Source organism: Astyanax mexicanus, chromosome 20, assembly GCF_023375975.1.
Source record: "Astyanax mexicanus isolate ESR-SI-001 chromosome 20, AstMex3_surface, whole genome shotgun sequence".
NCBI lineage: Eukaryota > Metazoa > Chordata > Actinopteri > Characiformes > Acestrorhamphidae > Astyanax > Astyanax mexicanus.
In genome coordinates, this window is record NC_064427.1 from 26,157,130 (window position 1) to 26,183,677 (window position 26,548).

General features: G+C 37.1%; 3 protein-coding genes across 4 annotated transcripts; 2 read left to right on the forward strand and 1 right to left on the reverse strand.

The window, feature by feature from the left end:
- The first annotated feature begins 961 nt into the window (after window positions 1-961).
- LOC103025635 (lysozyme C-like) lies at window positions 962-3,852 on the forward strand. Its single transcript, XM_007255323.4, has 4 exons — window positions 962-1,142; window positions 1,611-1,769; window positions 3,208-3,283; window positions 3,667-3,852. The coding sequence occupies exons 1-4, from the start codon at window positions 1,016-1,018 to the stop codon at window positions 3,731-3,733; spliced, it is 429 nt and encodes a 142-aa protein (XP_007255385.1). The 5' UTR covers window positions 962-1,015; the 3' UTR covers window positions 3,734-3,852.
- Window positions 3,853-7,599: 3,747 nt separating this feature from the next.
- Window positions 7,600-8,549, forward strand: LOC103031748 (lysozyme C-like). The gene is made up of 3 exons (XM_049469117.1): window positions 7,600-7,923; window positions 8,044-8,119; window positions 8,204-8,549. Exons 1-3 carry the CDS (start codon window positions 7,716-7,718, stop codon window positions 8,268-8,270), a joined length of 351 nt encoding a protein of 116 aa, XP_049325074.1. The 5' UTR covers window positions 7,600-7,715; the 3' UTR covers window positions 8,271-8,549.
- A 968-nt stretch (window positions 8,550-9,517) lies between these two features.
- pdzph1 (PDZ and pleckstrin homology domains 1) lies at window positions 9,518-25,077 on the reverse strand. 2 transcript variants are annotated; one of them, XM_022665572.2, is made up of 13 exons: window positions 24,940-25,077; window positions 23,034-23,121; window positions 19,289-21,658; window positions 18,378-18,542; window positions 17,231-17,392; window positions 16,619-16,720; window positions 15,875-15,985; window positions 14,374-14,552; window positions 13,729-13,886; window positions 12,492-12,534; window positions 12,121-12,307; window positions 11,154-11,289; window positions 9,518-10,278 (listed from the first exon to the last, which is right to left on the reverse strand). In XM_022665572.2, the coding sequence occupies exons 1-13, from the start codon at window positions 25,015-25,017 to the stop codon at window positions 10,179-10,181; spliced, it is 3,879 nt and encodes a 1,292-aa protein (XP_022521293.2). In that variant the 5' UTR covers window positions 25,018-25,077; the 3' UTR covers window positions 9,518-10,178. The 2 variants fall into 2 exon arrangements, with proteins under 2 accessions (XP_022521293.2, XP_049325037.1); XM_049469080.1 differs by having other exon boundaries at window positions 23,034-23,111; window positions 24,940-25,024.
- Between the last annotated feature and the right edge of the window lie 1,471 nt (window positions 25,078-26,548).

Genomic DNA, 26,548 nt, shown 5'->3' on the forward strand with positions numbered 1-26,548 from the left:
CAGGCACTATGTATGCAATTTATTCAGTTAAATATCTATATGAGGGTTCACCTCAAGTTCTCATTGAAGGTATATATATAAGCCTTGTTGACTCCTTCCTTTCAGCCATGCTTATGTACATATCCCTTTCATTTCTTGAGCTTTTTCTGAGCAGAACTAACAGCTAACTAGCCTAGCAATGGCTTTGGTGTAATCCACCATGTTTGTTTACATATGTTTTTTTTTTTTTAGGATAGATGTTGTAGTGTGAGGGGGTGGGTTTAATGACTAACAATGATTAAAGACATGGAAATCTGTGAAAAATTTGATACACAATTATTGTAAATATTTTAACTAAAAAGTAAATGGCCCAATATGTAAATGGCCTGTTCCAATAATAATGAAATAAATAATGCACATGTTCTCCTCTTTCTTTTTTCCCCAATGTGGGGTAATAGAAAAAAAAAATCTGTTGAGGTTTAAAGACAGATATATATATATATATTAAACTAACTTGGAACTGGTGTGATATAATCCACTGTACGTGCTGCTGCTCATAGCCTTCACATTTATCAGGCCTAATTCAAACAATGTAAAATCAAAAACAACTCAAATCAAATCCAAATCAAGCTCCCACGGTTGTGTAATGTGGGGAGCCAGAATCATATAAAAAAACAAGATAAAAGTATGCAGATATTTATACTGTTATCTAGTACCTAATAGCAGGCATGTTCTTATCTTAAACAACTAATTAAGCGATTTCAGAACCTCAGATGCATTATTTTATTAAGCTTAAATTATTTGTTTTATCCGACAAGGGCAGATAAGGAGGCAGGCTGTGAAAGCCACCGGGCATGATCACATGTAATAATCAGATCAGAGCTTTTAACTTTGAGAAAGGTTAGAAAGTATTTACCAAAATAATCACATCCTCAGCAGTTTCTCAAACGGTATAAATTTCAGCAGCACCGTTCAGCAGCATCTCTATTGATTCATACAGAGGTGTTCATACAGAGAAGTCCTGTCCTGCATCACAATGAAGCTTTTGGTGCTTCTTCTGCTCGTGGGCGTGGCCAATGCCATGTATTATTCCAACTGTGAGCTGGCGAGTACTCTCCAAGCAGCTGGAATGGACGGCTATAATGGTGTCAGTCTGGCCAACTGTGAGTTCTGAATGCTTCTCATTTACACAATCTCTGATTATCTTGTATTTAACTGATCAACGTCAAAAAGTTGCAATACTGTATTAATTTTCAAACAAAAAAAAAGTATTGATTTTTACTGATTAGTTTACATGTAAAGACTGGTGTCGAAAGTGGTTCATATTGTGTTTTTGCTTTTATTTAGATTTTATACATAGAACAGTGTGTTTTTATACTATAGACAGATTTTATGTATATTTTGCTTTGCCTAGAGTGTCACAGTATATTGCAATATATTAAATTGCAACCCCTACACTGTGACATGTATCGTATCTCCAAGCTCATGCCTACACACAGCCCTAGTTTTAAGTTTTAAGTATTGCATTTTAGTTAATGATTTGCTCTAATGGTTGTTTAGGCTTGATTTTAGGCTTTTTAAGCCCTTTATTGCTGTAATCAACTCTCTGTTACATTTCCACAAATCTGCAGGGGTTTGCTTGGCATTTTCTGAATCCAGCTACAACACTCAGGCCATCGACTACGACTCTGACGGCTCCACTGACTACGGCATTTTCCAGATCAATGATCGTTGGTGGTGTTCCAATGGCGTGTTCCCCAGCTACAATGGCTGTGGCATTTCCTGCAGTGGTAAGATCAACAACCTCCATTCAGCCATTTGGGTGCACTATTTTGTTTGACCGTCCTTTTTTTTTGTTTGACCTCTCATTATTTCAAAATGCTACAGTAATATAATTTGATATGTACATCATTAATAGTATGAAAAGGGTTATTCAATGACTAAATGGTGTCATTTGAAAACAGTTTGATTTGCTGGTTTTACAGGACTCCAAAATCTGATTTATGACTTCCCATTACTCGAGATTGCTACAGTAATACCACTTGAAAAATATACTTTGAATACATGAGAATGAGATCTTTAGGAATTTAGTGCTATTATATTATAAACCTTTGATTATTATTATTTTTTTTTAGTTTTATAGGACTCCAAACTCTGGTCTATATACAACCGAACCAAAGGCAATTTTCCTAGATTTTTCATACAATTAATTCAAATTCTTACAGTATTATTACTTAAAACATACATAATGAATAATATTACATACTATTACTTCAGTGGTTTCACTTGATACTACTTTGTTTTTTTGTTTTTAATCAGACTTTAAATTGTGTAACATAATGTTTAAAATATAGTGGATTAAACCTGAAAACCAATATATTTATTCCTGAATAAGTGAAAATGTCTGCGTTTCTAGTGTATATTTCTTGATTAGACCTGTTTAAATTTTGTTTATTAAGCTATAGACTTTTAAAAAAAATTCTTTTCTATGTTCAGTCTGTGCACGAGAAGCGCGAGCAGCTTCTTCCCCATGCATTTAGGCATGCATTAAAACTTTTGCATAGAATCATCTTGTTCTCAAACAAATAGGATGCCTTTGTATTGCTTCTAGCTTCCTGCAGTTCCAGCCCTTCACAGCTGTTAAATTCCTAGGTTTAGTAGATTTATTATAAAAGAAAAATCACTCAGCAAACTGTGCTGGACTCCGCCCCCCTGCCTGTCCTGTGCCCACCCCTGCATTAAATAAAAGTATACCACAGTTAGTTCTGACCCTGCATTGTGATTGGCTGAGAGGTGTATATGAGTGACATTATCAGCCGGTAATGTACTGTAACCAAAGCTTTCGATGTATTACTCCGCCACATACAGGTAACCTAGCAACGATGCAGCACTTACAAGCCAAACAGCCCAGCTACAAACAGAGCAGCAATGGAACTATTTTAATTTCTGGAGTTTTTATAACCAAACAAACTTTTTTTCTTCCTTTTTAACTCAAAATCTTTCAATAAACAGCGATAATGGAACTGTGATATAGTCGCAATAATACACGAAAAAGGTTTGTGCAATAGCGTGTAATACTGGCACCGCTGTGCAGTGGTAGTAGGCACGAGGCCACAGTGTTAGCAATATTACACATTACAGCACGAACCTTGAGTGTATTATTGCTTAAATGAAGAATCCAGAGAATGCTGAGACCTGATACAGCTTGATACTTTCTTTCTTAAACAGAGCTGATGACTGATAACATCTCTGCTGATATTGCCTGTGCCAAGATCATCGTGGACCAGCAGGGCATCTCCGCATGGTAAGACTGTATTACTTGGTTTAATTCATGTCTAATCTCTCTTGGTTTGGGTAGATGCCGCTAGATTGCGCTCCCCCCTACTTATAAATTTGCTTGTGATACTGGATAGCATAGCCATTTGTTGGCTGATGTATCAGAGTTGTTTTTCTGTGAGTATGAGTATGTTGGCGTCTTAGTGGTGCTGCTTTAATTGCCAGTAATTCGAAAAAGAGGCATGGCTGACTTCATATGTATTGTCCTGACTGTCAGAAATATTGCAAAATATAAGGGGAGGTCTAGTGAGAGGGTGGGTTAATTGGCTCAGCTAAAGTGGGAGAAAATTAAGGAAAAATGATATAAAATTTCCAATTAATGTCTTAATGTTTTCAATCCTTCTCTTTTAGGGTGGGCTGGCAAAACAACTGCGAGGGCCAAGACGTGAGCCAGTACATCGCAGGTTGTAGCCTTTAAATGAAGACCACAGCGTGCTGCACTACAAGCTGAATAAAATGCATTTTGTTGGAGAGTAAAAAGAAATAAAATGGTAAATAAATAAAAGAGAAGAAATAAAAGCATTGAATAAGCACTCAGAGAGTCTCCTGTTATTTACTGATGATGGACAATAATGTAAAAATGTCTAAGTACATTACCCTTGTATCCTCTGTGGTGTGTATATTAAATACTTTAAAAATTCCTCTAAATGACAAACACAACCGCATGTCTAATGCCAGACATGGAAAGCCAATACTTTTGGGATGAGTTGTGGAGTTGGAGATAATATGGGTTAAGTATTTGGTTAAAACCTGATGGTAAAAAGGTACTGTAGTTATTCAAGTGTTTCTAAAGGCATTAATATGTATAAAACATAGCTTTAAGCTTAAGATTTAAAGATTTTAATTACAGATTTAAACCTTGTGTTTTGGGAGCTGTGGGATTTGCCGTGCACTTGGCTAAATCTGGAAAAAAAGCTGCTAATGAAAAACACTGTTGCTAACTATGGCAAATAAACAGCCATATGACCATTTTTAATAAAACACATACTGTATATACTATTTCTAAGTTATCTACAGCTTGAATGTGTGCTAAATTGTTAGTTAGCAGGGAAGCTAGGCTTATATAGGCTTATAAAAATAATAAAAAGCTGTTAAATGTTGGAGTGGACAATAATTAGTTGTTAGCTAGTTAGATAAATAGTTCTGTCATTTTGTATTTCCTTGTCAGTAAGCTCAGATTGTATAATGCACCAGAGAAAACAGTATTATCATGAAAAACACAAAAAAACATATTATAAACTTTGAGTGCTTAAATAAACAGAGCCTAGCAGCACATATCTATTGGCAGAACTCGACACAACACTTAAGCTTGTCTTAGCTAAGCTAAACTAAGCTAATATGTGCTAAAATAGGCTACAGTGTGGTTAGTGCTAGGTAAATCTGATGCATTTTGACTAGTCAGAATTGTTAGACATCTATTAAAACCTTTTTATATATGTTTTAAGGGTATATATAAAGGTCTCTATCCATTGATTGATGGGGTAGAGATTGGTGAACTGGCGTTGTATTGTATTATAAATAGTGCACCTATATGTTGTCAGACATTGGTTAAAGCCCCCCAGTGTGCCCAACACTTTTGACATGCATTGGGATGTTTAACTAAAGTAAAGCTAAGCTTAAAAACTGTTACAGTGGGATAGAGTTCAGTTTGTTAAGGCTCTAACTGTTCTATTATTTTTTACATGACTGTTCCTGTATTTTTTTTATTATTTATTTTGTTATGTGTGCACTGCTTCTACCACAAAAAGCCACTAGATGGCATTACAAATATATCTTAATAAAATTATTTAAATTTGACCATTAGTGCCTAATGTGGTGTATTACAGATCACTTGTATCACTTTGCATCACTTATATCAAGCCCACTTTTTGAAATATGATATTGTAAAATTGATGAATCAAACTAATGACTGACCATAGACTAATCTAAAACTGTTTTTGTCGCGTTACCGTGCGCTCCCGCCAAAAATCGCGCGCCCGCCCGCCACATACACATTCCTGCCACTCCCGCCCTACAGTCCTTATAGGAATTGAAAGAATCACATTTAGTGCTTCAAATTTACTGCTGGTGGAATAATTCAGGTGACAAAGACCCAAACGGGCAGGTGCTCAAGTAACCTCTGCCCCCATCTCTGCACATGCCTGCTTGAGGTGCTGAACATCTCCAATTGGTGCGTGTGTGCATGCGTGTGTGTGTGTCGGTTCATCCTTCGAGAGATTTTTCTTGAGGATTTTTGTTGCTTGCATGGAAATCATCAATCAGCGTGATTATTATTATATTTATTAATTTGCCGGAGCGGGACTACATGTTAATGTGGTCTCGCTTCTGCATCGCCTGGATTGATTAAACTACTGATAGATAGATAGGTAGATAGATAGATAGATAGATACTTTATTGATCCCCGGGGGGAAATTCTTGCTGCTCCCGCCTATAACAATTCAATTCTGTCCTGCAACATATTCTGACGGGTGCAGACCTCTACATTGGATGTTAATCTACACAGATTTCTTTCATGAAAACTGTTCATTTGGGTGAGTAAAACACTTCTGTTTGTTTACATCAAGCTTAGATTGCAAAATTTCTCCTGTACTACACCTGGATCATTAGCATTAGCTGCTAATAGCTAGCAGTTCATCCCACGTAACTTGTTTTACCACTATAAACACGTAGGCTACAGTCTGATAAACTCACCCCTGAATGGCTAAAAAGCTAGCGTTTAGAGTGGTTAGCTGCTAATGCTAATACTGCTCCTGCCTTGGTACGGGAGGACTAAACTGAAACTCCGATATAATGCTGTACTTCAGCTGAGTGGCTTTAAAATTCATACATAAGACATACTGGATTATTAGGGGCACTGATGATTTTTGGAAAGAATAAAAAAGTTTTACATGTGAAATTTTAGTACAATAGGTACAATAGGTCCCTCCAAGTTGCATATGCATATATGCATTCTGCACATGAAACTTCTCTTATCACCTCTGCATTAGCCAATAAAAAAAATAAACAGAAAAACAAGTGAATCAGGGAAAAAAAACAGACTGTTGTCAACCACTTAGCAGAGAATCGTTTGGTATTTTGGGTACAGTTCACTCATACTGGCCATTGGATATTCAACATGGCACTTCATGCCAAAGAACTCTCTAAGGATGTGAGAAATAGAGTTGTTGCACTCCACAAAGGATATAAGACGTTAGCTAACATCCTGAAACTGAGCTACAGCACAGTTTCCATGACTGGATGTTACTCTTGGTACAGGCTTAATCAGTTAGGGTCGACCAATAATTAAACAATGCTATTGTGCAACAACCTAAAAAACTTGTTTGAAACTTGCGTAATAAGTTCCATTTTATGTGATGCTGCTAATAGCCTAATATCAGTGTACCACAGTTTATCAGTGGCCTAATTTAAGTAATATAAGCCACATAAGAACACAACATGCAGAACAACTACTACTATTACGAGCTGTGTAAAATCAGGAGTCAGAGCCATGAGAAAACCAAACACAAGTGACCAAAGCTCTGGACTGTTATCTCACCCTCACCCGACAAGCACCATTTATGCACCTGCAACGTGCCATCAGGCACGCTCTTATCTGAACACACACGTGAAGTACTTTTTGACTCGTAGCTGTAGATTAAATAACAAGTGTTTTATTCCATTACTATTTTATTTATTTTAATGATTAAGTTATTTGTATGTCCCACAAGGACAGATAGGGAGGAATTAAGGTACTGATGTCAATTCGGTATAATCAAATGCCATAATCAGGTCAGAACTTTGCCAAAAGAAACGTGTTGAGAAACTGTTTGCCAAAGAATTCCAGCAATCTCAGCAGTTCCTCCAACAGTATAAATTTCATGAACAGGATTCGAACCAGCAATCTTCCGATCAAAGTGTCTGTGCCTTAGTCCGCTGGACCACTCAGAGCCCGTAATAGTTCTGTTTAAGTATTTTGTGTTTTCGCTCTTGTCATTTTAGGCCAAATATCTTCGGTTGCCAAATATCTGGAGCACCCCTAGCACCACCCAATTTTGTGTCATTTGTTAATAAACAGTAAATTCATTCCTGCATTGCAGGCCTGAAACATATTCTAAAAAAGTTGTGATGGAGGCAATTTAGGACTAGTTATGAGGTAAAAAAAAAAATCCTAAATATTGATGTCATTTAAAATAGGTAATATCAACAGCTGAATACAATCATGATTTGGTACAAAAGACAAAGTCTTTGAGAAGTAAGGATGCACAGATGATCTCCAACTGCAAGAATGGATGTGACTAACAAAATATATACATTAATACACAATATATTAATCAGACAAAACTATACAATAATATAAATATACTGTCTGCAATCAAATTAAAGTCAAAGTAAATGTAAAAAACACTTTTTATGATTTTTTTATGGGTTGTATTTTAACAAATATGCATCATACATGGCTACTACCTGCAGGGACGTGCTTGGCGAGTACTGCGTCCAGCTACAACTCTCAGACCACAACCCGTAACTCTGACGGCTCAACAAGTTACGGCATTTTCCAGATTAACAACCGGCGGTGGTGCTCCAGTGACCAGGTCCCCAGCTTTAACAGCTGCCGGATATCCTGCAGCCGTAAGAACCACAGCTTCCAATCATCCTCTAGCTGTGAAATATGATACATAAATAATAAAAATATAATATATTATAATATTATGTTGTATGGCGTATGTTGTAATTTGATTTCTCAAACAGAGCTGTTGACTGATGACATCACTGCTGATATTGAGTGTGCCAAGACTATTGCCAACCAGCAGAGCATTTTATTTTGGTAAGACTAAAGTTAATCAAGTTTAATATACTTGATCAAAAATATCTTGACGTGTGTTAATTGTTTTTAATTCTTTTCTTTCAGGCCAGGCTGGCAAGCCAACTGTCAAGCTCGGGAGTTGGGCCAGTACATCGCTGGTTGTGAACTTTGAATGAAGACCACAGAGTGATGAACTTCAATGCACTGGATCTTATAGAAGAATGAAAGGAAAGACAAATGGACTAATAGTTAATATGTGAATGAACCAATATAATAAAAGTGTTGAATAAACAGCCTGACACTGCTGTTATTTACTGATGGGTTATTATCAGAAAACTGTGCCTTTTGTTCCTTAAAACTTAATGAAAACTTAATAAAAATGTACTTAAGATTTCAAATTGGCTTGACCATTCATCATATTTATAGACATATATCATATTTTACATATTTTTTAATCTCTTAAAATCTTAACTTTTTTACGTGTCATGCATGCATCCACCCTGTCACACCAAGCTACACAGCAGTGAGCTACACACAAACTGAACTTAGCACCCACAGCTCTTATTTGCAGCACTTTATCCACCAGTAGGTTCTTATTTGAACTTTGTGGAACATCACAGAAATCTGTGTGGGTTGTGGCCTCCGAATCTGCCCACTGCCAATCTTCCCCCAAATACATTTCCACTCCCCAGGTTGCCAGGTATAGACAACATCATGCAAAAGTGTACTGCAGGCATGAAAATGAGCAAGCTGGCTATTGTTCTGCTGAGCAAGTAATCACTGAGCTTCAGTGAGGTTTCCTAACCCTTGTAGTCATATAACACTCGTCATTGCTCGACAGTATGTGTTAATTTTATTGGTTTGATATTTTTAACGGATTCATATTTTTACATGTCAAATTACTAAAAAACATCCCCAACACTTGAACTTTCTATTATCTATTTTCTTTCACGGGCCTTTTGTTTTCTTTTGAGATCTTTTCTTTTCTCTCTCTCTCTCTTTTCTTTTTTCTCCACTGTTAAGGTCACCCCTCTACAAAGGTGCGACAGTGAACTGAGGTTTGGCTGGGGTTTTAAGCTGTGTTTACAACTGATCCTTGTCTGCACTGATTACTGCTGGGGATTCTGGGACTTGGAGTTTTTTTTTATTACAGATTTACTAGCTTTTCCACTTCAGTGTCCAGACACTCTGCTGGTGGTTGGTGGCTTATGTTGCTTTCAGAAAGCCTTTTAATATGAAGATTAACAGACCTGTATATTTGTAATAATGTTGGCACATTATATAGATTTAGATATTGATCATGTTGTTGTACTTATGTAAAAGTTATGGCTGATTTCTTCTGATTGGCCTTGAATCCTCTGCAGTGTGTAGACTAAGGGAAAAGGTTGAGTTTCTTATAATAAAAAAACAAGACATGACTGCATACAAAAAGGTTTTTATTTCAATCTTCTACAAAATATGTAGCAAAAATGTGTGTATGAAAGAAGAGAGTAAAAAAACAGTAGAAGATCAGCATAAGACTGAGCTCAGCAGCAGCTCCTCTAAACACAGCAGCCTGCAGCAGTGAACAGCTTATTACTCAGTTCTGTCCTTCAGCTAATTATAAAATACAAAGCAGCATCATAACATACAATCTGACTGTCAGTTTAAAAATACATTTCTTTTAAATAGTATTTGTGTAACTAGTACAGTTACATATATACATATATAATACAGATCAATTCGGTTTCCATATATATATATATATATATCGTCGCTGTCCTATGAAAAACACTTATCTCCATTTTTATCGATTTTTAGTTTACTACATAACTTGAACAGACAAACTGTCCCTTACACTGTGCCAAAATTTCTTGATGAACAGACCAATAGAAACTCTTCAAAATGACCTGAAATAAACTTTTTTTACATTGACTTCCATTGAAATTGAAGAAGGTTTTTTCCCTCTCCTGTAAAGTTGCTGTTTTGGAGCTTTTCATTGGACAGCGACGATATACATTTCCCCTGACCTAGTCAGTTTGAATAATCAATAGTAATATTGATACATTCGATCAGGTGAATCGGTTTAGGGTTCAGCTGCTCACATTCTGGTGGCCTCAGGGGGGCGACTCATGTAGTCTTGAATGGCCTGATGCAAAGGGAGCCATTTCCCTATTGATGCCTTTATCGCCACGATCCACCTGTAAACACAGAAAAAAACAGAATTGTACATTTATGTGTGTAATAGGGGTGGGCAATATTATATCGTATACAATATATCGTGAAACAGAAATATCATGATATTAAAAATCCATATTGTGATAATAGAGATGTTCTGTCTTAAAAGTAGTCTATTATTTACTGTGAAGCTTTAGGTTTATTTATTGTATGATTGTTTTAGTTTGTAGTTTATATGCATCCCATAAATATTCTGCAATATTTTTTGCTGCATTATATTATTTTATGCTATATTATTTTTTGCCACATTATGATTATTCTGTTATACTATTATACTATATTCCTGAAATGAATGAATTATTTTAGTTTTCCTATATCGCCAAATATATTGTTATCGCAAGAATACCCTGAAATATCGTGATATTATTTTAGAGCCATTTTTAGAATAGATATCAGAGTTAAACACATTATAAAAAAGTAACCAAATATTTATTATTAATATTATCTCATTTGCAAATTAACCACTTTTATCACAAATTATTTACTTTTATTTTTATTATCTTTAATATTAATAATTCACTTTCAAGTTCAAAGCCTGTTAACACCACATTACTGTAGTCGTTTGAATAATGGTGAGCTCTGTTTAACATTTTTGCCGCATGGCAAGGCTGCGTCCGTTGCAACACAACCCAGCATGCAACGCTCTCTGATAAAACTAATAGGATGCGTTGACAATGGAAACTTTCAGAGGCAGAAATCAGGCACCTTAGATACGCGACACAAGATAGTATAAACATGTCTTCGTTGTATGGAAACGCGCCCCCTTTGTGCAAAACTTAATGTGAACTTGACAAGAGATTTTACTTGACAAGGGATTTTATGAAATTTTGTTTTGTACCGTTTGTTTTCATTGGCGTTTTCAGCACACAGGTGGAAGACCTTGAACTCCTCAGATGGGGGTTTGAGTTCGATGGTGGATCTTTTGGATCCTAAAGGCTGTTCCCTCACCAGGTAGCCATGCAGGTAGATCCCCCCTGTGCCAAATGAATCAGTACAGTTTAGTGTGTGAACAGAATCCAAAACCCAATACTAGCAAAGTGAATTATTCAACAACATCAAAAATGTATTAAACTTGATTTAAATTATTATTAAGGGGAATGATTCTAGAGTAAACATTCATTGTATGAAGAATACTGTGGGTCTTTAAACCTTGAAAAAATGTTCACAGTTCTGTTATGAACGGAATAAAGTAGCCCACGCCTGTATAAGTTGGGAGGTGTTATCTTGTGGTGAGTGAGGTTGAACACTGGCCAGGATGCTCATTCATGAGAATGTGAATTATCAGTCAGTTTAAGTGAGATCTGATAGTGGGTTCCAGATAGATGTCATTCCTTTTACAAATTTGTGCAGACAAAGCTGTCTGACCAGAGGAGGATGGGTCCCCCCTTATATGTGAGTCTTGGTCCTCCCAAGGCTTCTTCCTCCTCCAGCTATAAAGGGAGTTTTTCCTTGTCTTCGCGTTCACTAGGGGTTCTGTATTTTACATTCTGTGTTTTATCTAATTCTCTGTCCTGTCAAGCTGCTTTGTGAGAAATTTGTGACTTAAATTAAATTTGATTTGATTGTTTCAAAACACAATTTGGACCAGTAAAATCTGGCTAGAATTGTCTTTTCTCCCCAAAAATATTCTAAAATATAAGTCTTTGCAACATTCTTTAGCTTCCATAAGACCATAATCCATTAAAAGGTTCTTTAGAAAACTGAAAGTGGTTCTTTTTTGGCATCACACTTGGTCCCATTCAATCACTGCAGATCTGTTTTTGTAAAGCTATTTTGTAAACATGGGTTCAGCAGATGAGACGTACCAACTGCGTAGGTGGATCGAATGCTGCCGTAGAAGTAGAGGCATCCGTCTTTTAAGATGCAGTAGTGTTGTACCCATGAGTCTTTGCTCCTGTCCAGCAGATGAAGCAAGCCAAGGCATTCTGGGTTCTTGACAGCCAGAGGAGGCATGTTTGAGTTGTGCCGAGTTACGTCCACCCACACGTGATTCTGCAACACAAATCATCACAGTTACACAACCGTCCTGACTGTTACCAGGCAACATCAGTGAGGCCTTTATTAACTTAACAGGCTTTGTTCTGTGCTGATCTTCTACTATACTATACCATATAAGCCTTTAAGCTACAGAAATATTTTATATGAACTATAAATCCAAATAATCAAGATCTTGTACCTGAGTGATGGGGTGAACTGCTCGCTCCATGGCCTCCAACCACCTTAGAAAAAAAAAAAAAAAAGATCATCATCTTGTAAAGACACTTTAGTGTATTAAGTCAATATTTGCCAAGCAATCAGAGAGCACGAATCTGATGTGCTCTTATGAGTGTTCAATATTCTGGGCCTAAAGCAAGTCACTTGAATAGCACAGACAGCACCTTTAACATGTGACTCAAAAATAGATGCTTTTAAGTTGTGATATATGGTAATGATAAACATGAATATAAACTGCCTGGCCAAAAAAAAAGTGGCCACCAATAAAAAAAGGTCACACACCCTAATATTTCATTATACCACCTTTATCTTTGATTGCAGCATGCCTTCACTGTGGCATTTTTGATATGCTTCTGCAATGTCACAATATTTATTTAAATCCAGTGCTGCATTCATTTTTCACCAAGATCTTGCAGCAGCATTGATGATGGTAGAGTCTGACAGCTGCACAAAGTCTTCTCCACCCAGCACATCCCAAAGATTCTCAATGAGGTTAAGATCTGGACTCTGTGGTGAACTCTCGATCCATGTGTGAAAATGATAAGATGATGATCTCATGCCCCCTGAATCACTCTTTCACAATTCCAGCCCCATGAATCCTGACATTGTCATCTTGGAATATGGCCGTGCCACCGGAGAAGAAAAAATCCATTGATGGAATAACCTGGTCTATATTCAGTATATTCAGGTAGTCAGCTGACCTCATTCTTTCAGCATATACTGTTGCTGAACCTAGACCTGCAGACCAACTGCAGCATCATTAACCCCACATCATTTACCTAATTTACAAATCCAGGTGGCAAAGCTCCCAATATTGAGCTGTGGACCAGTGGAACTGTGTTCTCTGGAGTTAGAAGGAATTGGTGCTCCAGCCAATGGTTTTAAAATGAGTTGGGGGTGATAAGGTGGGGTTGTGGTCATTCAACATCCTGACCCTGACCTCACTAATACTCTTGTTTCTGAATCCAATAAAATATTCCCAGTTTCGAAACTAGCGGAATCTAGTAGAAAGTCTTCGATGTACAGTAGAGACATTTTGCAACAGCTTTCTAGTCAGGGTTTTGTGGTTTTCATGGAAACCAACGACCAAACTTTCTGATTCTTACTCATTCCTATTTATTTCTTATCATAATTAATAGGACATAATTTCTTTGCACAGAAATGATTCAGTGTGTCTTTTTAACTTTAAACTGACTCACCTTCTCATTTCTTGGTTTGATGTAGCACAGAAGTAGTAAACTCGGGTTCCAGACACAGGACAGCATTTGAACACGAAGGGCTTCCCCAGGCTTGAGTCAGCCTCCACCACGGCGCCTTCCAGCTTCATAGCCGAGAGAGCTCGGCTTTTTCCTTCATCCTGTCAGACAGACAGACTACAGGTCAGCACCAAAAATAAAAAAAATCACGAATTCAACACACACTTGCCAGTCTGTGATGATAGATAATCAGGATGCAAGTAAACATGAATAAAATAAACAGTCAAACGCTTAGTAGAGGAGTTCCCAACCTTTTGCAACTTTCAACCGGCTACACAAAAATGCCATAAAACAAAACACTTCAAATCTCAAAAAAGCACATGTTCAATTCAACATGAATTAGACTGCCTCAGGATCTCATGTTATGGTTGAGAGCATAGACAGAGGATAAAAACATAGAGTATGAGGAAGAGCTTCTTTCCACAAGCTATCTATACTTTCCACCAGGACATTATAAATGACTTCCAACTAATAAACAAACTATACACTTGTTAAAAAAAAAAAAATCTAAAGAAACTTTAATAATAACAATGCTATTAACAAACATACAAAGTGAATTGTGTGAAAAAAATCTGAATTTGAGCTCACTCTTTTGTTTCTGTAGTAGTAAAGGCAGCAGTCGTGCCTCAGCACGAACCACCTCTTCCTCCAGCCCTTCAGCAGACTTGACTGGGTGCGCTTGTGAAGGTAGCCTCTGCAGGCAGGCCTGGGGGTGTTAGGGGTCCGGCCAATGTCAGAACCAATGGTCAAAGTCAGAAGATCAGGGCCTTTTCAGAGAACAAAAAAGATAGAAATCACAGAATCACCCAAATGCAGCCTCTCCAGACTCATAAAAAAATATAAACAATTAGTTGCTAGCTATTGTAAATTAAAGGAATAAACCTATAAGCTTCAATGCTAGTTCTAGCTGTAAACTCCAGTGCTCGTTACTCGTATCTCATCGAATCACAACCTTCCACCTGTGTTTATAAGACCTCCCCTTACACGCCCTTCTCTGCTTGCATGGTCTGTTTCATTTCCCCTCCTTCCTCCCTACCGCCTCCAGTTTGGTCACGCCGGCTGCCCGGGGGTTGGCTCCGCCCCTGCCTTCTATATACGGGACAGGATCTGCGAGGGTCCAGATGCTGCATATCTGGGCCAAAAGCGGGACCTACACCAAAGACTAATTTTACAGAAATTGTTATCTAATACTTTGTTAATACTACTGAAATTAAAGCTGTTATTAATGCATGCTTGCTTCTGGAGTATTCCTTGTAGAACTACTGTATATAGCTAATCTGCAATTTAAAAGGCAAAACCAAAAGTCTAAAATTTGGTCTGACCAAAAGGTCTCGTGAACCATGGTCCGCCATGGTAAAATTCTGCAATCGAATTCTGTACTCGCTGAATTGACAACATTTAACAAACCAATCAGTGTCAAATATAGGAGCATGCAACCTACGTAGGTGATGCCAACAGGATGTAGGAAAGTTCTTTAGTCTGTTCTGTACCTAAACTGCAGTGTGAGTTCAAAACTAAACAGAATAAAAGTACAGTATACAATAAAACAAACACATTAACCTTGGTTTAGACTCTAGTTATGATTTTCAGGTGTAAAAACTATTGTAAAAACTATTTGTATTGGCAGTAATACAGGGGTTATGATTCAATATATTACAATCAATAATCAAAATGTAGAGAAACTCTCACAGTATAAAAAGGACACTATCATAATTATGAGCTCTGAGTTAACACTGCCATCTAGTGGGTGAGGTTTAAACACAACACAAAATAAACCACTGTCTGACACAGTATTAATTATTAATAACAATTAAAAAATAAGTACTGTGTTTCAATACAGCGAAAATCAATACAGTATTGCAAAACAAAATGAAATTATTCAATAAATCAATAGTTTGATATACCCTATAGTGAATATGCCCTAAGTGTAAACTGTCCTGAAAAAACACAGAACAGACTGTTTATCCTAGTAGTAAAGAAGATGGTCTGAATTGCACTTCCTGAAATAGAGACTAAAGCTTTACTACATCCCTCTAAATATGCTGATAATCCCTCATGGCCAGGTGTCGTGTCTGTGCACCTGCAGTACCTTGCCGAGCGAGGTCAGCTGCCTCAGAGTGTGGCACACTCGTGACATCGGTGCCATTAACTGCCAAAACGTAGTCCCCGACCTGTAGCCCCGCCTCCTCGGCAGCTCCATCTGGAAGCAGCAGGACAGAATGTTCACGGCTTCATATGACTCACAGTGTAAAACTGCAAGACTGCAAGACGAAATGTAAAGACGGCTTCTGAAACCAGGCCATGTGTTAAGTTTAGCATTTTAGCATTTCAGCATTGGCTGAAACTGAATCTGAAACACTTTATTTAAAGTGTACCTACATAGCAACTTCATAACACATTTAATAAGCATTAAAGAATGCATTACCATAACAATACTACATACTACATAGTAATACTACAATACTACTACATTTACACTATATTGCTAAAAGTATTACTTGTCATCTCATTCTTTATCCATAGGGTTTAATATGATCCTGGTTCACCCTTTGCAGCTATAACAGCTTCTTTGGGCTTTACACAAGGTTTAGGATTGTGTTTACAGCTTATAATAACAGTCCAAGTTAACTATCCACAGTTCTGGAAAAAATTAAGAGACCACTTCAGTTTCTCTGATTTTGCTATTTATAGGTTTATGTTTGAGTAAAATTAACATTGTTGTTTTATTCTATGAACTACAGATATTTCTCCTAAATTTCAAATAAAACTATTGTAATTTAGAGCATTTATTTGCAGAAAATGAGAAATGGATGGTTCTTTCTTTTCTACCTACTTGTATCAACTTCAGTGACGACAATTGGTTTGGAGAACTGAATCCTGAAACCCCACGGATACTCTCCCAGTCCTTTGTTGATTTTTACAGTTCGCTCCCGAACTAAAAAAGACATAAAACATTATAAATTAAAAAAATAATATCAGTATTAATATAAAAAATATATCAGTAACACTTTAAATTAAGGATCATAAATACATACTTACAATACTTACAGCAGTAATAAAGAATGGTCAGTGTCTCAAATTATTGTTAATTCACACTAACTAAATAATTAAAAACTATTAAAATTCATTAAATTAAATAATGATAAATTCAGACATTAGTTAAACATGTGTAATGATTATTAATGTCCTAAATAATATTGTATTGATTATTGACCCTTATTGTAAAGTGTTACCAATAATTCTTTATTTTCTCAAATACAGGAAACGTTTGCATACACTTTTAAAATTACAGATTCTTCAAATGGTACTTTGAGTGATGCCATAGAAGAACCTCTTTTAGGCCCATAAAGAACCATCATTTTAAGAGAATTGTAAGTGTAAAGAACCTTTACTTTGATACAAATATACATCAAGTAAATGTTTCCAGCATTTTTTGAATACTCACCTGCTACAGGGTGCGGCCGATTGCTAAGACCCTGAGCGGTTTCAGTTGGGTTGACATCATCTCCTCGATAAATCCAGGATGCTGAGTGAAACGTCTCGGTGTAAAAACCTCTGTCTTCAATAGACATGTCCACTGACCGCGCATCTTCTGAATTCACTGTGTCTGATATAAACAAATAAACAACAAAAATAAATTTAAAACTCCTATGCCTCACAAAATGCCAGCTGCAGAAGTTTTAGGTTATATAGAACAGCTTTCAATTTTTTTTTTTCAATTTTGACCTTTAAAAAAAATGGCCAAAATGTATATCTAGCAGGTATATTTTTAACATTGCGTCAACTATAGAAATTATTGTCCAAAACAATATGGAATAAAGTCATTTTACATTGACTTGCGTTTTTCTTCTCCTGTAAAGCTGATGATTTGGATATAAAAGGTTTTTGGATAACAGCAATGTTATTCTGAAGCAGAAGATGGATGGATGGATGGATGGATGGATGGATGGATGGATGGATGGATGGATACCTAACAATCCCAAATTCCCAAAAGACGCAAATTCACACAAGAATAGGCTTACCTTCATATTTCCATGCTTTATTTTTTTAATTATAAGCAGCTGATAGTAAATATCCAGTGTACTAAATCACTTTTATTAGGTATGAATATCTTGTCTAAACTGATTTGAAGCCTGTAGATTCAAAAATTGGTAAAATAAAACAAGCGCTGGGTAAAATTGTGATCAAAACATGATCAATTCCATAAAGATTTACAAATTGAGCAGCTCAATGTCTTCTGGTATAAAGACAAAAAATAGCATGTGGCTGTCTCCTAACATAACTGTGTTATAACAAGTAAAAGAAAAAAGACACCAAAATAGGCTGGAGTTGAAAGGGTTACGAAACATTATCAAACTTTCTAGATCTAGAGGGCACATAATAAAGGGGCACCCCAATTTCTAACAATAAGTGCAGCCAATTAAGACACCTTGTCTCTGTTTTGACACTCTACAGGGCACTTTAGTAACACTTTTTCAACCACAGGGGGCACTCATGCTCTGAATGCTCACTTTTTAAACCATACCCTGTACTCTTGAGTTCACCAATGAACTGGAAATCAACTTTTCAGGACTTTTCTAAAGAATGCTCACCTGATTCCTCTGTGATGTTGCTTGTTATGGAACTTCCTCCTGCAGAACTCCACTGTTTGGTCTCCTTGAACAGCTTCCGTTTCTTTGCCCAGTGGTCCGAATTTTCTTCTGAATCTTTGAGGGCGCAGTCTCCTGGGGGCTTCAGATGCTCCCTGAAGTCCAGTGCTGTTATTAAAAGAATTATTTAACATTAATGACAAACCTAACCTTGTGCACAAGGTATTTTGGCGGTGTTTACACACATGAACCTGCAGTTTGATTTATTCGTTACACTGTATGAATTTAGTCCAGTTTTGAGATTTTTAGCACACTAAAAACTTTGCTATCTCCTGTCATCGTCTACATTATGAGCTGCGTCTTTCTATATTTGACACTGATTGTTGTGCTTTCAATTCAACAAGCTGCCTTTTCAGGATTTGTGCTGAATTCTGCCTCTCTACATGAATCAGACTCCTTATTCTCAATGCAGCAGAATGAGTGTAACAGATTACCCTCAGATTAATTTCATTTATGTTTATAAATAGATGTTAATCTACAGTTACAGATATGTAGATGCATGGCACACATGCACACAAACGCAAGGTGAATTTTGGCACAACACCAGTTCTCCACCACTTTTTCTTCTTCAAGAAAATTGTTTTTTTTTTGTGGGTGACAATAGCCTGCCTCACTTTGCCTGTAATTATTCTGAAAGTTGGAACCAACCAAAAAAGTGTTTCCACACTGCAGACAAACTGGACCATGATTCAGTTAATCTGAACCATGACCACCTTTTTTTAACATTACGAAATGTTGATCCTTTGGTCCAATGTATGGTTTACGTCTGCTATTTTGGTTCAAACCAAGCCATAAAGTCTGACCTACAAAGTACATTTTCAAGAAATTAACACATTTATTAAAAAATGACCTACATTTAGGGGTAGACTGTCGTTCAGCCATGTCTGACTGGTAAGACTTTGACGTCCGACGGATACCCATGCTTGTTTGTCTGCCTCTGTTTGATGCCATTGCTTCTTCTCGGCTTGGTCTTCGATAATTCTGGATTCTTTTTGCTGGAACATCTTCATTGGGCATTTCCAGCACATCTGCAGGGTTCATCTCTAAAGGTGTCTCTGTCTGATTTTCTGAAGGACAACATGAGGAGACGCTTGTCATTTGTTGGTCGGATGGCGGGTTAGATTCCTCCATGCACTGTTTCTCAACATCCAGCTGCTCTGATGGAGAGGCCAAAACTGGCTCAGACATGGCACTGCAAGTTTCCGTGGCTGATTCTGCAGATTCTTGCTGATTATTCTGTGAAATATCTTCACTCATCGACCCACTTGCTGAGCTGTTCTGTAGGAATCTCTGCTCATGTGCACCAATAATGATGGTCATCACCGAGCCACTTCGCTTCTTTTGGCAACCAACAACTTCTTGGTCTTCATATGTTTGAGTTTTGGTTCTGCTTTGGGGGGCTCCATCACAGATGTGTTCTTCAGAGTTGTAAGGTGAAGGTGGGATGACCTGGATAAGCAGGTTGTTCTGAAAGAAGTCCTCAGCCAGACCTATTAAACTGGTCTCCTCCATCTCAACCATCTCCTCGTCGAAACCACTTTCGGTCACCTCGCTCTGTTCCAGCGGGCCTGCCGAGGAGCTCCTCGTGTTGGATCTTCCGGCTGATCGCATCAACTCCCCGACCTCTGCTTCTGGATCTTCTGGGTCTTCTTGACCACTCTTCAGGAATACATCCTCAGACGTCTCATCAGACCTTGTTGGGTAAAATGGGTTTTTTGTTGTGCTGTAAGCCTTGATGTTATCTTGTCCATAGATGGAGCAAGAACTTGGCCTGTAGCTGCTGCTACTTGACGATTTACGACTCTCTCTTTCGAAAGGTCCTAGCCTGTCATCGTCTACATAGAACCTAGCTGTTCTCTCTGCTTGAGAAGGTAGCGACCGCATGAAAAATGAAGAGAGTGTGCCAGAGGAAAATGACTCTCTGCAAGAAGGTATGCTTTCTCTGGCTTGATTTAATGGATATGCCACGCCTGGGAAGGTTCTTCGCCTTTTTGTTGGCACTTCCATGTAGCTATTTGCTTGAGTCTTGGTTTCCAAAATGGCAATGCTGTTGTTGCGCAGTCGCATCTTTCCTTCATGACTTTCGATGAAGTTTTTAGTGAAAGACGACCTGCTAACAGGAGTCCTGGTGTACAAGTGTTCCTGACCTTCTAGATCAAATTGATCACAACCCACTGGTTTAAACCTACTTTCGTCATTGTCTAAGTCAAGCTGGCACTTGCCAGTGTCTTTGTTCCATGGGTTCCCCGGCTCTTTGAACACATCATCGTGTATCTGACATGATTCTACATTGTGTGTTAAATTCTGAAGTACATCACTTTCTTTGTCTGCAAACTCAATTGGTGGAGGGATATCCCACAATGTCTCGTTGCATAAGCTCTCCGGTAGGGACAGCTGCCTTTGTGGCAGCCAGAAACCAATAGGCGATGAGCAGGTAGATGATCCATCCACCAGTGTGAAATCAGTGTCGGTGAAACCTCCAGCACTGTGGCCACAGAAGTGATCCTTGCAGCAGCTTTTGCAGCAGTCAATCTCGTCTTGGCTGCCTAGTGAACTTGGATTGCAAGACATATCCTTAACGTCCGTCTTCAGTTCTGCAATGCTAACCTTATAGCTCACATTTTCACAGTGTTGTTTGGCGTTTTGGTTATAACCAGTTGTGCACTGGCTCCAAGAGGGGTAAGCTTGGGAAGAACCTGCCGTTTCAACTTTTTGACTCTGAAAACAAGCCTCTGTTGCCTTTCCCTGCTCACTTTGTAGAACAAGAGTGGTCTTGAAGTCTGAATCCTCTGACTGGACCACTTCATTGATCTCAAGCCTCACACTGGAGCTCACACACTTAACCTTGGCCGTCGTGACCGCTATCACACTGCTCACTATTTCTCCTGCTGCAGACTCGTGAGACCGCTGGAAGATGATTTTGGGAGCAGACCTTCCAAAATCGTCAATAGTCACTGAGTGAGTGATCTTTAGACCTTTGTCTTTATCCACTCCATCTGAAAGGCTCATTTTCACCTTTGTATCTCCATACAGATCTCCGTAGCTCGCACGTCTGAACAGATTGTCCTGGCGTGGAGTTTCCTGCTCCTTTTCCTCTTGATCTGACAAATTATTTTCCTTACAGAATGAATCCGTCTCGCCTTTTTCCGTAGTTTCGTCTGCTTGAACCACATTGTCCAGTGGACTCTTCATATGGTTTTGGGAGCTGGATGTGGTGTTGCTTTCTGTAAACATATAAAACACAGAATAAGTACAAATGTAATTCAGTAGGATGTATGGTGAAAAATAGACTGAAAATAAAGCATTGAGAGAACAGCCAGTTTAACAAACTGTCTGAATTAAAAAAAAAAAAGAGTTTTGTTCTCCATGGTAGCGCAGCTAAATTTCTCCATGCAGTGTTTATTAGGGTTAGCGGGCGATGATAATTCCTTAAGTTTTCATTAGGAACATCTGCTTGAATGTTAAAAAAAAATGTAAACAGCAGTTAAAGCATAGCAATGGCAAGTTAAAAAATAATAATGAACTGTTAAACTATAAAAATATGGTTTATAGTCACCTATATGACCAAACTTTTAAACTTTTTAACAGTAAAGAAAAAAAAATGGATCATAGAAACCTAAATCACTTCCTCTTAAAAATGTTTTATGGGGTGGTCTTAACAAATACTGCCTAAAAGGTCCCCGAGCCTGATTTAACCCAACATTTTTTTGGAAGTACAACGTTAAAACTGAGGTTTGCGAAACAAAAAAGTGCGAAAACACACACAAAAAATGCAATAAGGCTATGCCCTGCACAATCATTAAACCGAAATATACCAAGAACAATAACATAACTGACAATTCCTTTCATCTACTCTGATACAATTAACAATGTTTAGGAATATAAACTACTTTCTGAACAAACTAATTTTTGCGTAAACACACACTGAAATTTTGGCCTGACACAGCCAACACAGAGTTCAGGTCGGGGTTTGGGCAGAAAATCTAAACTCTTATTCTGACACAGGCAGCATTATTACGGGCTGGGCTAACATTACAGGAAACACTGGAATATGATTTAAAATCAACTGGTAATTGTTCAAGATAAATTAATTTCTGTTATTTCACTTATTTGGCTGAAAGTTCTTGTCATTTTTGTAATATGTTTTATATTTTTAGCTGCCAAAAAATTGGGGCATCCCTACATACAACATGACTACTATCTAATTAATTAACTAGCTCCACAAGAACCACCACCATGCTTAACAGCTGGTAGAGTGTTCAAGAAGGGGTTGAATGCCTCACCTGCCTGCTGCAGAAGCTTCCAACAGTAGTCAATCAAAATCACTAACAGCATTGGTCCTTTACCACTACAGAAGGAATATTTAAGTAGGGTGTAGGCATTTTTGAGCCTGTATGTATAAACAATGTATGCTTTATTTTGCATTGCAACAAGTGTATTGATTTAAGGTGTTCAGAAAATAGCCTCTGCTAATCCCCCACCTGTCTGTGTGCATGCACAGGCCTGAGGAGGAGAGCATGGGCTGAGCGTGACTCAGACAGTCTTTATAGGATTACCATTAACGCCCTTCCCAGCAGCCAGGTATAGATCAGCACTCACGTTTACTGCTGCAGGAACTCCTCCTCCTGCGGCTGTTCCTCCCCCTCCTCTTGCTCATTCTGCTCTGCAGTGCTGCATCTAGAAAACACTACAACATAAATAAAAAACAAAGATGGCAGCTTTAGACACATTGTAAACAGTCTAAACCAAACCAAACCGTATCTCTATTTGTGCTGTTTTAGAAGTTCTTTTTTCTTTTCTTTACATTGTATAAGATGATGATGAATTAATGATTAATATCTATTTACATTGACCTTCCCTAAGCATTAAGAAGAGTGTTTCCTTCTTCTGTGAGGTTGCCATTGTGAAAAGATGGAGTTGCCAAGGTTTTCCAGTGACAAGTGTTATATCTAACTATTAAAATGTTCAATTAGACATTATATTATATTATTATACATATATTATAGTTATACTTAGTTCTCTAAATAGTCATTGAACTCTAAAGCAATATGAAATCAAGTTAAACGAATCAGTAATTTTGTTTTGTTACAAGGAACCCCCAACACCCTTAAATCAGCAGGAAGAAACCTTCAGAGTATCCAAGACTCAGAAGGAGGGGCGGCATCCTCCTCAGGTCAGTTATCCTCTTAAGCCCCAAGCCTAATTTTACCAATTTCTGCCTAAAATTACATACCCAAATTTTAAGGCGTTTATTTAGAAGCCTTTACAGAATTAATTGAAAACTCTTAAAATAATTCAATTGACTTGAATTAATGATTAGAATCTATTGATATTCACCTCCACTAAGCATTAAAACGAGTGTTTCCTTCCTTTATGACGTTGCCATTGTGGAAAGATGGAGTTGCCAAGGTTTTTGTGTGACAACAAGTGTTATATCTAATTATTAAAATGTTTAATCAGACGTTTTACAGTTTTATGTAGTTCTCTAAATAGTCATTGAACTCAGAAGCAAAATTAATTCAAATTTAACTAATCTGTTTTTTTGTTTTATTTGTTTTAAGGAACCCCCTCTACTTCCTTAAATCTGCAGGAAAAAACCTTTAGAGTAACCCATCCTCCTCAGGTCAGTTATACAGTAATATTAACAAAAAAATAAATAAATCAGCTCATCTTCAGATATGTCGGTTGTTATATTCTGGTGTACTGATTTAAGTATAGTAGTGGTGATGATAAGAAAATAATAAAATTAATAAAAGTAAACTGAGTCTGTATTCATTATTAATAACTGCCTTCAAATAGAGAAACAAAGTGTTTAATACCAAACCATATTATACACTCTAAAGTCTATTTCCAACACCAAACACAATGCAGGCAAATAGATACTCTTTGCAATATAATGTATGTCAACAAAAACACAACCATGTTTTATTCTATGAAGATGCAAAGCTTTCAGACCTCAAATAATGCAAAGAAAACAAGTTCATATTCATAAAGTTTTAAGAGTTCAGAAATCAATATTTTGTGGAATAACCCTGGTTGGTTTTTAATCACAATTTTCATGCATCTTGGTATATTCTTCTCCACCAGTCTTACACACTGCTTTTGGATAACTTTATGCCACTCCTGAAGCAAAAAATTCAAGCAGTTCAGCTTGGTTTGATGGCTTGTGATCATCCATCTTCCTCTTGATTATATTCCAGAGGTTTTTAATTTGGTAAAATTAAAGAAACTTATTATTTTTTAAGTGGTATCTTATTTTTTCCAGAGCTGTATATATTTCTGATTAACATGATCACTCTGTGCCATTAAAATGTATACATTTACATTCACACACATAGTAAAAAGTTATCATAGCACCTGCCTTTCATTACTGCACCTCTAAATCCCCTTCCCAACAAACTGCATGTCAGCAAAGTCCTAACCGTGCAGTGATGCGCATACAATCAGCTATCATACAAGAGCTATTCCAAGAAATCTTAAGATCCATATAGTCTGTGCATCTTACCTTAGGCTTCTCCAACCCAGCACAGCAGTCTTTCTTTACTCGAGAGAAATGAAGTCCAGAAAAAGAAATATTTTGCATGAAGAAGCGACATCCCCTGTCATCTGGACTCTGCTCTACTTCTTATTGTTCTATTTCTGCAGTAAAGCCTGGAAGCAGCTTAGGAGCTCTAATCCCATGAAGTACTTGTGATGTCAGGCTGGCCGGTGTGTATTCATGCATGCTCAAAGATTTGATGAAGAAGCTAAAATTTAGCGCTTATCATATTATTAGGGAATAACCATATATCAGCAATGTCTTTCTATTGGGTGAAATTGTTGAAATATGTGGTTTTATTTATTAGTTTTCATTATTTTATTTTGAGTGCCTTAACCTTCTAAAACCCAAACTCTTGCATGGCATGCATTTTTATTTCTCTTTGCTATTTGGGCTAATTGTCACCTGATTAGTGTATAAACAAAGAATATTTTTTTACATGATGTAGTAAAATGCATCATTAAAAAAATGATGTCCACATATGAGGACTTTAGATTTATATTTCGATAGAACACAATGAAGTCGCAATTAGTAATGATTGATGTTGATTGATTAGTAAACATTGATGTTGTGCCTGAACACAGCAGCACTTTTTGTCTGTAAAACAAAAGTAGAAACAACAATTGTGTCGCTTCGAGCAAATGACTCATTCGAAGTGCTGCTTTAACAGAAAGACATAGCAAAGTAAAAAACCTAAACATAGGTGACAGTATAATGGCCTCATAAGAGGACACCAGGCCCTTGTACAGAGAAAATTTAGTGTTGTGGTCTAGACAACCCCAAAATGTGATGTCCACACATGTGGATGCCAAGTCCTAAGAGGTTAATGATTTTTTTTTTAGTTCCACCGAGCATTTAGGACCACTTTGTAGTTTCATACAAAGTTCTGTAGTCCTGTAAATCTGTATTTTCCTGCATACTTTATTATTATTCTCATTTTATCCTTATTTAATAGGGGATTATTATACATTTGCATGTGAGCAACATATGCAGTAGGTTTCCTCTCCAGGCCTAAGGTCTGAATGAACTGAAGGTAAAAGGTGGTAAATCTCCATTCTAAAGAGTTAAGGGTTTCATTGATTATCAGCTGTGCCGAGTGTAGTAATTAAAGAGCTTAGTCTCATTTGGGGAATCCCTGCAGGTGCACACTTTATTAAACCCTAAATGATCAGGTAGCAAATTTAGTGGCTACAGTTTCGTCATTACTGAACTCAAATTACAGTTATTTATTATTTAACAATATTCAAAACCGGAAGAGTCTATATGCAGTGCTGCTTGTCAGTTTGTGGACACTTCCTAATTTTCGGTCCCACTTTAAAATAAGCCTTCTTTATAAAGGGTTTATGAATTATTTATAAAGTAATTACTTTGTCAATACTTTAAAACTATTAGTAAGCAGTTACAACAAATAAATAGAAAGGGAAACAGTGGCCTGTCATTTGCCAAATAGTGATTGCACATTAATTTATACTGTTAATCTTTGTCTTTTCCATCAGTCACCATTTAAACTTAAAATTATGAGTTTCTTTGATTTTATCAAATAAAAAAAATGGAATCTGGAATATAATCAAAAGGG

Excerpts from the sequence above, each read along its gene's own strand:
- LOC103025635 (XM_007255323.4), top strand. The coding sequence starts at position 1,016 with ATGAAGCTTTTGGTGCTTCTTCTGCTCGTGGGCGTGGCCAATGCCATG. Across the intron at positions 1,770-3,207 it reads CTGTGGCATTTCCTGCAGTG|AGCTGATGACTGATAACATC; the intron begins GTAAGATCAACA and ends TTTCTTAAACAG. Across the intron at positions 3,284-3,666 it reads CAGCAGGGCATCTCCGCATG|GGTGGGCTGGCAAAACAACT; the intron begins GTAAGACTGTAT and ends CTTCTCTTTTAG.
- LOC103031748 (XM_049469117.1), top strand. The coding sequence starts at position 7,716 with ATGGGTTGTATTTTAACAAATATGCATCATACATGGCTACTACCTGCA. Across the intron at positions 7,924-8,043 it reads CTGCCGGATATCCTGCAGCC|AGCTGTTGACTGATGACATC; the intron begins GTAAGAACCACA and ends TTTCTCAAACAG. Across the intron at positions 8,120-8,203 it reads CAGCAGAGCATTTTATTTTG|GCCAGGCTGGCAAGCCAACT; the intron begins GTAAGACTAAAG and ends CTTTTCTTTCAG.
- pdzph1 (XM_022665572.2), bottom strand. The coding sequence starts at position 25,017 with ATGCAAAATATTTCTTTTTCTGGACTTCATTTCTCTCGAGTAAAGAAA. Across the intron at positions 11,290-12,120 it reads TCGATCCACCTACGCAGTTG|GGGGGATCTACCTGCATGGC; the intron begins GTACGTCTCATC and ends CATTTGGCACAG. Across the intron at positions 10,279-11,153 it reads AACGCCAATGAAAACAAACG|GTGGATCGTGGCGATAAAGG; the intron begins GTACAAAACAAA and ends CTGTGTTTACAG.